Source organism: Nannospalax galili, unplaced genomic scaffold (genome assembly GCF_000622305.1).
Source record: "Nannospalax galili isolate Female #2095 unplaced genomic scaffold, S.galili_v1.0 scaffold473, whole genome shotgun sequence".
NCBI classification, from domain to species: Eukaryota; Metazoa; Chordata; class Mammalia; order Rodentia; family Spalacidae; genus Nannospalax; species Nannospalax galili.
Window position 1 is genome coordinate 1,177,489 of NW_008334092.1, and position 13,331 is coordinate 1,190,819.

The following is a 13,331-nucleotide window of genomic DNA, read 5'->3' on the forward strand; positions in this document are numbered from 1 at the left end:
GAGATATGTACATATTTATATGGGTGTGTGCTTCTGTGTGTGTGTGATATGCACATTTGTATGAGTATGTGCTTGTGTGTGTGTGACATACACATTTGTATGGGTGTGTGCTTGTGTGTGTGATATGTACACATTTGTATGGGTGTGTGCTTGTGTGTGTAACATATTCACATATTTATATGGGTGTGTGTTCATGTATGTGTGTGCTCCTGTGTAGACCAGAGATCAATGTTAAGTGTCTTAATTGCTTCTCCACTTTTTAAAATTTTGACTTATTTTAATATTTTTTATGTGTATGAATGTTTTACCTGCATGTATGTAAGGGTACCATATGTATACAATGCCCACAGAGGCCAAAAGAAGGTGTTGGGTCCCCCGGAACTGTTGTTGGGAACAGTTGTTAGCTGCCACATGGGTGTTGGGAACCAAACCCAGGTCCTCTGCAAGAGCAGCCAGTACTCTTAACCGCTGAGCCATGTCTCCAGCCCCTTTCTGCCTTATTCTTTGAGACAAGGTCTCTCACTAAACCTGGAGCTCACCGATTAGACAGACAGGTTGGCCAATAAGTTCCAGGGATCCTCCTGTCCCTAGCTTCACCCTTGGCTCTTCTATGTGGATGCTGGTGTGTGTGTGTGTGTGTGTGTGTGTGTGTGTGTGTGTGTGTGTGTGTGTGTTTTTTTCTCATCTTTGAGTGGTGGCAGGTACTTTACCCACTGAACCATCTTCCCAGCCTCCTGGGACATTTTGATGGAGTTAAGGCTGTCAGAGTGGGAGGTCTTGGTAGCTTATGCTGTTGCTAAATACGTTATGGGAAAATGTTTACCTAAGGCAGGGCAAAGGGAGTCACAACCTCGGGACACTCAGGGTCCAAATGGAGGAACTTTGAGCAAGAGGAGCTAGATTCTTGCAAAGAAAGTTGAGGGGCTACAGAAAACTGGACCCACTTCACAGAAATAATCTCAATGGGAGTTGATGGCTCTTCTGCAAACTGGGGGACCCAAAGAACCAATTCCCTGTAGAGGGCAAGCCTGGGAGGGATACTTAGAGCCCAGAGCTTGCAAACACTGCATGACTGTGCACAGCTGTGGGAGGGGCAAATAGATGAGGTGGGCCTATCGTTCCGGGAGAAGTATTTGTGTCAATTGCAAATTAGAGGCCTCAGTAGAAGCACCTGGGCCTCTGTTCCCAACCACCCTAGTCAGAAACGTTGGGATCATCACAGACAAGGAGCGTTAATGGAGGCTGGGCTCCAGTCCAAGGGGAGAAGGCAGTCCAAGGCTGTGTGGCTGCATTGGGCGCTGCCAGGTCTGTGGCACACAAGGGTCTTGTGAGTGAAGCGTGTCGGTCAAGTCTTCACCATATTATGTCAACTTGTTCTTAAAACCTCAGAGGGACAGCTGGGTCTCTCAGGAAGGGCGGGCTTGTATGAGTCCTTTTCAGAGAAAGAAAAAGGCTGGGGAAGGGTGCCCTCTGAGACAGGGGCAGGGGCCTCGTGGGAGTGGTCAAGTCCCTTCTGGGGGTCTGGGGAGTCAATGGTGAGTCTAAGGAAGATATCTTCACAAGGACAAGTAGACTTATCACATGGGAGCACGCAAGAGCCACCCCTCCACTGCATGGGATGTGTCTGTGGAGGAGTGGAAGTGTGGGGTGGGGCCAGGGCAACTCTTCCTGACACAACAGTGGTGCCAACGCTTATATTTATGAGACAAGTGTCGGGGAGAAAGTGCAGGTTGAGTTGTGCCTCCACATGTTGAATGCTAGAACCCCCAAGACCTCAGAATGCGGCCTTATTGGGAGAAAAGACCTTCATTCATTGCACCTAAAGCCAAATAAATGTACGGTTAGGGTTGATCCAATATGGCTGGTGTCTTTATAAGAAAGAAAAATGTGAGGAACTTCCATTCTGCATCCTACAATGGCTCTAGTAATTTATATTCCCACCACCAGTGTGCAAGTTTGTTTTATCCTTGTGTCCTCAACAATACCTAAGAGAGGGTGTTTTGAGTTAATCACTGCAAAGAAATGGTATTTAAGGTGATAGATATGCTAACTACAATGATTGGATCAAACATAATATATACCTCTCTTGAAACAATACATTGTACTTCATACATATGTGCAATAATTATGTGTCAATCAAGGAGAGGTGTGGAACTTTAGAGACACATACAGGAGGACACTGAGTAAGGATGAAACTAGAAACTGGAGTGATGCTTCAGCAAAGGAGGCAGTGCCAAAGATGGCTGAAAACCACCAGAATCCAGTCCAATGCCTGGAACAGATCCTTACAGCCTGCAGGAGCCTGCCCCCACGGAAATCTTGATCTTGTACTCTTTCCCCAGAACAATTAGATTCAAGTTCCATTGTTTGTCATGGGGTTTGTGGTACTGTGTGATGGCCTTTCTAGTAACTAAGACCCAGGGGTGGTCTTAGTGGTGGTGGGGGTGGGGGTGGGGAGCAGATGGCATCTGCTCCAGCCAGAAACACGGACCACACCCTTGGAATCAAGTGTCTTCCATGACAGACCACTGTGACAGAGCATGGCCATTGCAGTGTTCAGGCACAAAGAACAGGCCTGCACCCTCTACTGGTCAGACACAGACACTGTTGTGGCTTTTGTGACAACTCTCTTCCCTCAGCTTCCCTGGGTATGACCACCTCATCAGTAACAGCAAAGAGGCAAGGTTTGTAGAGGCCCAGCTTTTGAGCCCCTGCAGTAAAGAGCCTGCCATGCTCCCTGAAGTACTCAGTACAGACACATGCACACAGGCATCCCCTGTGCAACCAGCCCAAATGTGCCCACCTCAGGAGACCCCCTTTAGGGCTGCCCAGAATGAGAAGGTCAGTCCTTCTAAGTGTTCCTATTTAACAAGGGAGGGGCTCCCAGCCATGGGGATAAAAAAGTCAAGTCTCAGAAAATTATACATAGTATAGTGTAGTTTTGCATATTAAATTAAATGTGGTCAAAAACTTTGTAAAAAATTACATGTTCTTCCTAGGAGAAAACACACACATACACACACACACACATACACACACATGTACACACACACACACACACACACACACACACACACACGGGAAAGGTCTAGGAAGATCACATCAAAACTTGAGTGGCAGCCAGGCATGGTACTGTACACCTTTAATCCCAGCACTTGGGAGGCAGAGGCAGGTGGATCTCTGTGAGATGGAGGCCAGCCTGGTCTACATAGTGGGTTCCAGGCCAGCTGGGGCTACAGGGAGACCCTGTCTAAACAAAATGAAACAAACAAAAATACCCCACAAAACAACTTTAGTGGTAGACTAGTGAGATGGCTCAGCAGGTAAAGGTGCTTGCGAAACAAACCTGGGAACCTGAGATGGAGATGGATCCCGGGAATCTGTGTAAAGGTGGAAGGAAGGAGAGACTGACTCTCCAAAGCCATTCTCTGATCGTTCCCCACTTCCACACAAAAGAATAATAAATCAAGGAAATAAAAATATTAGTGGTGGTTTCTGGGGAATAATCTGTCATACTGTCATTTCCCTCTTTTTTGTTCCCTTTTCTGCCAAGGTAAATGTATTGGTGAATGATCTGTGTAACTAAAAGGTAACTTTGAAAGCAAAACAGCACTTCAGTGTGATTCTATTCTGGTTCTACAGAAGGTAAGGCAGCTAGAGTATACATACAATACAATGAGTTAATAAAAGTTGCTTTTGCTGCATAGGGCGATGATGGGGTGGGATCAGGAGAGAACTTTGACTTTCTGTGTCCTATGGCCATGTCTGGCTGTTTGTACCCTCCCCACCAAATTCACATACTGAAGCCTCATCTCCAATGTGAGGGCATTTGGAGGCGAGGGCCTTTTGGAGATCTTCTCTCATGATGGGACTAATGTCCCTATAAAAGAGGCCTCAGAGAAGTCCTTTACTCCTTCCACCAAGCAAAGACATTCTGAGAAGACACCACCATAAGCCAGAAACTGGGCTGTCACTGGACACTGGATTTCCCAGCACCTTGATCTTAGGCTTCCCAGAACTGTGAGGAAGAAATTTCTGTTGCTACAAGCCACCTCGCTTATGGCATTTGTTACAGCAGCTGGAACTGTTAGTGCAAAGCGCTCACCAAAGCAACTGTAAAGATTTTAAGATTTATAAATAAGCATGTACTAGTATTGGCAAAAATATCTAAAACTATGGAGGAAGATGAGTGGAAGAAGTTGGCAAAGAGAACCTGTAGTTCAGTCAGTTACACTAGGAAATCATCCAAGGGAGGAGATAGGCTGAGCAGGGCTGCCAAACAGAGCCACAAAGGTGGGGCACAATGGGCCTGAGGTGGTGAACAGCCCATCACACAGGGAAGCCTGAGTTGGAGTGGACCGGCTTTTCCCAGGAAAGCATGCTGGGAGCCCAGGGCCAACCACAGTGTTTCACCTCAGGAAGCAGAACCTCGTGAGTGTATGGGTGGGTCTCATCTAGGGTTGTTAACTGAATTCTCCATCCTGCCCTAGAGGGAGCTTTGCTAAGACTAAGATGCTCAAGTTCAAGGGATGTCTGAGAAGAAATGGGTGGGTTGACGGCCCAGGACATTTGGCTGTGGGGTCTGGCATTATGGAGCCATATCTAGACATTACAGAGCCTCAGTGGGCACTGTGGAGGGTTGCAGCTCTGGAACAGGCTGTGGGAACACTTAAGCTGTCAATCAAATGGAGTTAGGTAACTTGTGGGTGTGGCACAGAGAAGTAGTTGCCCACTGGACACCCCAAGAGACAGGCCTTCTGCCCCGGAGCCTTTCTAGTATCTCTTCCCCTACAGAAGGCTGGGAAGATGGGTGGTTGTGAGTCAGACATGGTGGGGATGGAGAGCCCAGCCACCTGGAACTCCCTCCTTACCCTGGTACTCCAGCTTGAATCCTGGTCGGTTCTGGGAGTGGTCACTGTGGAAGTACACAATAGTCTCGTGGGATGTGGAGAGCAGGGAGCCCGGAAGTTCACTTCCACTGAACCTGCCCATCATGCGGCTGGTCTCAGAGGGGCCACTCCGGATTTCTATGAAGTCATGGTTGGGTTCCGTTGAGAAGTTCAAGAACTGGATGTGAGCTCCTGGAAAAGAGACAGAGGCAGACAGTGCCCAGAGCCGCATGGCCCTGCTTCCTGTGGCCCCTCCCATCACAACATCTTCTTCAGGGTCCAAACTCCTCACCATCAGAGCCCCACCCAGGCAGGGCCCCCAGGATACTTTCTGAGTCCACCTAGGCCCTCCTCTGGCCTCCAGGGAGGATCATAAGGTCAAGAGACTTGCATTCCAAACTAAAGGCACTTGTTACTTCAGAGTTCCATCCTGAGTCTATTCGATTTTATAGAAAGCAAAGTTCAGGGTCAACATTTGGTTTAATTTGAATCATATGTCTAATATCAATATAAAGATATTTTTCTGAAACAAACTTTTAGCTAAAAAATAACAACCCTCATTTAATCAAAAGGCATCCATGACATTTCGTGCTGGTATTTTCTAGAACCTTTAAATGATTCTGGAACACAAAACTTGGATGTATCTGTTGTACCATGTGATCCACTGAGAAGCCAAATGAAGTTCACACTTTGATATCTTTGTGGGTTAATCAAGATCTCTTAGCAACTTGACAGGTTAAGTGGATCTAATTAAGCCCTTGGTATACATATTTACACAAGCTTTGGAGAATGGAGGTTGGAAAGGGAACACTGATATATTTGTTTACTGACAAGATTTTTCAAAATTGGATTACTATGGAAAATGTTCCTGGAGAAACCTGTTTACTGAGCATTTGAAAATGCCCACATATTACATTGTTAATCAGAAAAATCAGGTTGGAAAAAGAGTAGACAATAGAAACAGAAAAATGTTCTAATTCTAATTTTTTATATTTAAGAAACCTGGGAGAATACTTATTAATTGCTAATAATGTTGACCGAGCATCTGCCGTGCACTAGGGCTGTGCTAGGCACCCCATGGGTGCAGACGGGTGTTCAAGGGCAGCAGAGTCTGAGGAGCACAGAGCTCTGATGAGATCACAGGCAGATCTTGATTTTTAAAATATGCTCATCTGTGTTTGCTAATTTTCTAGCATGAACACATACACACCACAGTTTGTGTCTCTCATTAGGTGAGGAATAGAGCACAGACATAATAATGTCGAAGACCATCTCCTGTCTATCTTAATCACGTATCAAGTAATTCCATCTCACGAACAGCTCACTCTCCGACGTAGATTGCTTCCAAATCACAGACCATTTTGCAATGAGCATCTCTAAGTCATCATGTCTGGAGCCGTGCTCCCTAGTCCCTGCCCATGGATCTTCGCATTCTGGAGAACACTGCAGTCTGTGTGCCCAAACACTAGCTGGTTAAAGAGTTGCGTGGAAAGGACTAGACCGTGTTCGCCACCTAGTGGCAGAGGTATGTAACCGCAGAGGCTCTTTTTACACCCTGACCAGGTTCCAGATGAGAAATGGTGCTGGAGTCTACTTGAAAGCAAAGGGATCCTGATCTATATCACTGGATCTGCAGCAGGCTCATTCCCCAGAGCCTGAATATGCAACTGAGACTTAGAGACAGAGCGCTTTGGTGGCTGAGTATAAGGACTCACCACGAGCAGCCACCTCATTTAAATTGTTTGCCCGTGTGTCGCCCTCTCCCGACCTTCATCCTCAAGACCGAAAGTACAGCAATAGAGACTCCACAGCGTCTCACATCTGGACTCTCATAAGGCTGCCAAAACGTCCTTTGGGAGATGGTACTAGACAGAATATACTAGCCCTTGAGGGTCACCCCACTGCTCCCTTCTCTATCCTGGTTTAGAAAAGACCACCACCTGAACCACATCAGAAGATACGCTCTGAGCTGAGTAATAAATGACGAAATGAGCAGTCTTCAGCCTGAGGCTGGCAGACTGAGAAGTCCCAGTCTGAGCAAGGATCATCCCCATGGGAAGAGATGGGAGATGGAGGGATAAACGAAGGCAATTGGGGGGTGGTTATGATCAAAGTTCATTATATGCCGGCATGAAACTATCACAATGAAGCCCATTACTTTTTGTGCAGCTAATTACGCTAATAGAGTGTAAAAAAAAAAAGAAGAATCCTCTTAGAACATTTCTTTCCTAGGAACTGAGCAATGTTGGGAAAAATGACCCCAAAGGATAATCCATCACTTCCTTGTGCAAAGCCTGGCTCTCTTCAGCACAGACATCCAGGGTTAAATTATATCACAAGCATGAATTGCCAGCAATTAAGTTTTGTACCTAGATTAAGATCCTTCACAGGCAACAACCCCCATACCTGGGATATTCCATCTCCACTCTCCCAACCTCCAGGCTGGCTAGAATGTGTCTACGAGGAATGTAAACTCAATTTTTTATTGACCTTGGCTCAGTTTAATTAGGATGAAAAATCGGATGGGGGAATTAAAAGCACAACTTCAGGTCTAGTCTCAGTAAAATAGATTTCTTCTTTGTTTTTAACCATTCTAGGTGATTTCTTTTTCTTTTGTAATGGTGCTGGGATGGAACCCTTGGCTTTGCACATGCAAAGCAAGCTCCCTACCACTGAGCTATAGTATTAGCTCCATTCCTAGGGAGTTTTTTATTCGATACCTGCCTCCCCGATTTAGTTCAGGACTCAAATAATGGTAACCCCAAGCTTCCTGCCCCTTGTATCTCTGCCATTCTCCAAGACTGTACCAGATGGCAGCAGATGAAGCCTAGAGGAACACAGGGCTAAGGCTGAGCTTATGCTGGGATGGGCGGACAGCTGCTTTAACCCAGCTCTCAAAACCTGTTTCCCTGAGGAGGCTGCATGCAGACTTACCAAAGCCCACCGGCAGCACGATCTTCCAGGAGCAGTCCATGTTACTAGGGTAGTTGCCTGGGAAGCCGGGGCTCAGGATCACCCCCTCCATTTCTTCCACTGCTCCCCCGCACTGCGCTGTGACAATGAGAGGAGACAGGGGTCAGGGCATCCAGAGAGCAGGGCCATGACAGTGTTCAGAGGTACAGGTTTGTCTTTTCTGAGTCATAAACCTCTTTGAGAATCCAATGGAATCTCTCTGGAAATCTGCACACTGGAAAAATTGAATATGTAAATTCATGTCTGAAGCACAGCTTGGGTGCCCAGGAATGTCGACCTTGACCCTGGATGTCTTTATCCAAGGATATGTGGGGAAGTGATAGTGGTCTGCTCTAGGGGAGATCTGACTACTCCATTCCTTACACTATAATCAACTCACTTTTTCCTCCCTCTCCAATTGACTCTTCAAGACTGCAGGCAACAGGGCTGGAGAGATGGCTCAGCAGTTAAGAGCACTGGCTGTTCTTACAGAGGACCCAGGTTCAATTCCCAGCACCCACATGGTGGCTAACAACTGTCCATAACTCCAGTTCTAGGGGATCCGATGCCCTCTTCTGACCTTGTGTTTTCACTCTGGTGGGAGAAGAAATCTGTTAAGAGGATTCTTGGGCTTGAGCAACGAATACTATGAAATTTAGACCTTTAGAATAGAACTTCTAGTTGAGCATATTGGAACCTTTAGGATGGTTTCTTTTGACTTTAGATAGTCCTCTTGATTTATCCCAGTGTGCTAAAAAATGATCATTTTATTTGGTCTCAAGTAGGAACGAGCACAGTCAAAGTCTTCCTCTTTTTTTCTGTTTTAGATAATCTCACATTGTAGTGGCGCTTACTATTTATTATTTAGCTCAGACTGATCTCAAATTCAAGGTAGTCCTTGCCTCTATCTCTTAGAGTGCTGAAGTTACAGACCTGAGTCACTGTGACTAGCTCAAAGATCTCTTATTCCACGTCCCCCTTTTTTTCCTTCCTACTCTTCCTGGTACTTAACTAACTCATTGTTTTCTCTGTGTGTGAATGTATGAGGGTGTATATGAAATATCTTGGTTTTCTTGCCTGGAAAATCAACATTAACATTAGGGAGCATTTACAGGGATTTGAATAAGAAAATTAAGTGCAGGTTTTAAAAGTAACCTTGGGGGCTGGAGAGATGGCTCGGCAGTTAAGAATGCTGGTTGTTTTTGCAGAAGACCTGGGTTCGAATCCCAGTACCCACATGGCAGCTAACAACTGTTTGTAATTCCAGTTCCAGAGGACCTGATGGCCTCTTCTGTGTTCCGAGGGCATCGCACAACATGGGTGCGCTTATGTACATGCAGGCAATACACTCATACACTCAAAATTTTTTTTAAAAAAGATTGCAGACAAAGGACGAAGGAACAAGAAGTGACTGTCACTCATTGTGTGCCAGGAACTGTACCAGGCTCTTTCCAAATATATCTTCCATGGGGTAGGGCGGCCTACAGGTGAGGTTCACCACCCAACTGTGTGAGGAGGATCTGGAGATATCTGATTTCAGGGTTGTATGAGAATGCAGGGCTGGGGCTCCACAGCAGCTGGTCAGCTGACATCAATTTTCATCTTTCACATAAAATTAGGGAAGACTGCGTGAGCAGAGAGGAGCTAGCTGGTCATGGAGGCAAAGGGAAAGGTGTGGAGGGAAGGAAATGCCGGGTCTAGGCTGGTGCTTCCTGGGCTGATGGTGACTAGGAAGCGCACCAGAACAGAGCAGTGTAACCACTTGTGTCACGGTCCCCAGTTCACATCCTGTGGTGAACTCTCATGCCCCCAAAGCGCAGCACCCATCTCGGGGGGCTGCTGTGAGGGGCCTTGAAGAAGGGTGTGCTTCCCTTGGAGCCGGGCTGATGTGTGCAATAAACTCTACATGAGTGACAGCTGCTTCTCATATAGTTTCCTTGACCCGGCCTCTGTGGTATATACACTGGGCGGGTGCCTAGGGTTCCATGTCACATATTACATGCATGGCACGTCTGACCTGCTCTGTATGCTACTGAAATTAAAGGAGTGAAATACTGTTGTGCCTGGGTGATACTCTCTTGAGTCACCTTACTTTCTGAGGGAGATGCTTTATAGTCAAACCCACATTGGAGAACCTTTGAGTTCCATTTCGTATTTCTTTTGAACCTTCAAAGGTTTAGATTTCTGGACTGGGGAGATGGCTCATTATAAAGTGTTTAGCATGAAAAGATGAAGGTGTGAGTTTGGATGCCCAGCATGTAGAAGCCAGGCCCAGTGGTGTACCTGTGATCTGAGTGGATGGGAAGGGGAGGGGAGAGAGAAGTGGATTCCTGGAGTTCATTGGCCAGTCTAGCTGAGTAGGTGAGCTCTGGGTTCAGAGAGAGACTTTGTCTCAGAAAATAAGGTGAAAAGTGGTTGATGAAGACAGGTGCACATACCAACAAGTGTATACACCAGTCACACCTGTGCACACATGCGCATGAGTGCACACACACACACACACACACACACACGGCTAATAAATTCCCCCTGGAAATCTGCAGTGGGGAAACAGGTTGCATGGAGCCTGGCATGTAACAGACACTCAATTACTGCTTGTTTCTTGCTTTCTTGACCTGATTAGAGGTCTCAAGGGAAGCAACCCTGTCTTTCTTCATGTCTGTTAATTTCCTCAGCATTGCCTAGCACGGGCAAAGCAGTAAAGCCTAGCCAAGTCCTTGCTTCATGTGCAATCCATGTGGATTTATCAGTCTGTCCTTTGACAAGTCACAGGATAAGCCCGACGTGACTAACAATGCCATCTGGGGTCTGGCTGGCTATCTGGAATCACAGTGGTCATCATAATGTTTTCAAGTGGGAAGACTTGTAATTTTTTTTTTCATTTGGCAGGCAGAGTCTTAAGTCAGAATAGCTTTGAATGAGAGTTAGAGATTACAAAACCATCAAGCTGAAACTACTGACTTGGAACAAATCCAGAACATCAGATTTTCTTCTGACTTGAACTTGAACTCAGCAATATGCCAGTGAGCACTGATCCCTAGGGATCTGGACTTGAGCAGATTGTGGAGTTGGGTTCTCTTACCAATACAGAGTGGAGGAGGGTAGTTCCATCGTCTCACGGTCCCTGGCATGCAGGAAATATGGGCGTGGCCCTGGAGGGATGAGGAAGAGGAGTGGGCTAGTGGCCCCCAGGGCCCAGTTATACATACAACCCAGAACAGGGGTTTGCTTGGGACCTCATGTTAAGGAACATGACACAGATATACACGGATCCACCGTGGGGTGTGAGGTCAAGCAGGGGGAGAGAACTGGGGGGAAGAATAACAATCATTACTAAAGAATTCTCATTATGAAAGGTTTCCTTGTGAGATTCCTTTAATTACTCAATTCCCTCATGGCCTTCAAAAGAAAATTAAATTTTCCTGAAGTCCAATCAAACCCAGCTTTGCAGGAAGACGTTCAAAGCTGGCTTATGCTGGGTCGTTCCAGTCAGCAGTTTGTCTTTTGTATGATCAGTCCCAAAAGAGGCGGTGCTTGGTGCTTTGCTGGGGCAAACCCAGCCACTCATCTCAGGGGACACCTGTTCCCTGCCCTGGGCTTCCTTTTGAGGGGACAGATGTACCTGGAGGGCATATCCTGGCTCACACTGGAAAGAGACCACATCATTCACCAAGTAGCGCTCGCCGGTCTTCACCCCGTTACTTGGTACGGCTGGTTCAGGACAACTGCTCAGACCCACAGCTAGATAAGACACAGGTTGAGAGAGTGAAGGAGAATGGTCATGGGGTGCGGGGAGCACCCTGGTTGCAGACTCCCAGGCCTCTCTACTCGAGGTCCCCCCATATCCCTCCTGCACCTGCTCCCAATTTCCCTCTTTTCTTTGCCCTCTGAAGACAGTTTCTGTGGTGGGAGAGAGGCTACAGGAAGAGAGGGATGGGCACAGTTAGAGATGGGGCATCTCTGTGATATTTGGGGCTCAGTCAAAGTCCCCCTCTCAGGGGCAGGCTGTCCTGAGAGAAGTTTGCCTACCAGCAAGAGTCTTTGTTTCTTGCCTCATTTCTCAAGGTCAGGCCAGCTACCTTCTGGAAAGGGACCAAAAGCTCCTCCCACTTGGCCTACCCTGTCAGTGCTGTCTCTCACATACTGTTAGACCTTGTGCCAGCCTCCCTCTCATTCTCTGTCCCAAGCCACTGCTGTTGTCACCCATCCTCATAGACATTAGTGATGTTTAAAATCTTTCCTTGATGCATAGGACCTCCTTGCCCACTCTAAAGTAAGTCTTTGTAGTCTATCACAGGGAACTCAAGGACCTTCACGATATGGCCACACTCCTTTTCAAGATCAACTCTGTGGGTGCCCACATTCTCCTTTGTTCTCCCTCCTTGACTTTTAAAGTTCAACCTGTAACTCATTCACTAACCCTCCCTTCTTTTACAGTGGCCATGCAACCTTCACCATCATGACCATCACTGAAGGAGCAGCACTCACTGAGCCTGTCCCCTGAGTGAGGCAGGGTCAGTGAGTCCTTCACCTCACTCCGTCCCCTTGCTGCAGGCCTTCACTCTCACCTCACAGATAAGACATGGGTGAGAGCGACCTATGCTTGTGGTCTTAAGCCACAAGATTGGGATTCAGACCCATACCAGTCTGACTCCAGGCCTGTCCAGGAGGAGACCAAGCTCTGAGGCCACATAAACTCATGTAGGTACCTACGTCCTGCTCTCCGTGCTGTGAACCCCTCCTCAGTGAGTCCCACAGGCAGGAACAGAGTGCCTCCTGACTGGGGCTCTGTCATTTTCCCCCCACCCCATGGGAGCCCATCTTCAGGAGTAACAGGTGTGTGTACTTAGGATTCATGAACTAGATCTCTGTGTCCTGGTGAACTGGACGTGCGGTTCACTTCCCCAGAGTGACACTCAGGAGACTCATGAGGGGCACAGGGCTAGTTGGACACTGAGCTCTCCCCTCTTTCAAAGTGTGCTTCTTCATCAAAGGCATCAGTAGAGGGGTGCTCCCGAGGGGCCAGGCACTGTGTGGCTGTTTGAGCTGGTTCCTGACGGTTTGGGAAAGGGCAGCCTTTACCTTCCTGGCGGCTCCCTTGGCAGCCTGCAGGGAGCCAGGTGCTCAGGTGAAAGGAACAGGGGATTCCTGGTCATCCCAGGCAACCTGCCCCTGGTCTATCTCATGAGTCCTCATGCCCTGTTCAGATATGAAACCCTGATAACATTTTCTTCTTCTTTTTTTAAAAAAAATTTTTATTTATTATTATTTTTATTTTATGTGTATGAGTGTATTTCCTGCATGTATGTGAGAAACACCTGTGTCCTGAAATGCCCATGGAGGTCAGAAGAGGGTATCAGATACCCTGGAACTGGAGTTACAGATGACTGTTAGCTGTCATGTGGGAGTTGGGAACTGAACCCAGGTCCTCTGCAAGAGCAGCTGGCTAGTGCTCTTAACTATTGAGCCATCTCTCCAGCCCCAACAGTG

At 47.1% G+C, this 13,331-nt stretch overlaps 1 protein-coding gene across 1 annotated transcript in view; it reads right to left on the reverse strand.

Annotated features, from left to right (window-relative positions):
* The window catches only part of Csmd2 (CUB and Sushi multiple domains 2), a 633,859-nt gene that overhangs the window by 84,945 nt on the left and 535,583 nt on the right, over positions 1–13,331 (reverse strand). The window contains exons 40-43 of the mRNA XM_029561678.1: positions 11,464–11,582; positions 10,924–10,993; positions 7,824–7,940; positions 4,872–5,081 (exon numbers count right to left, since the gene is read on the reverse strand). Of these exons, the coding sequence (XP_029417538.1) occupies positions 4,872–5,081; positions 7,824–7,940; positions 10,924–10,993; positions 11,464–11,582 (516 nt within the window). The remainder of the gene's footprint in view (positions 1–4,871; positions 5,082–7,823; positions 7,941–10,923; positions 10,994–11,463; positions 11,583–13,331) is intronic.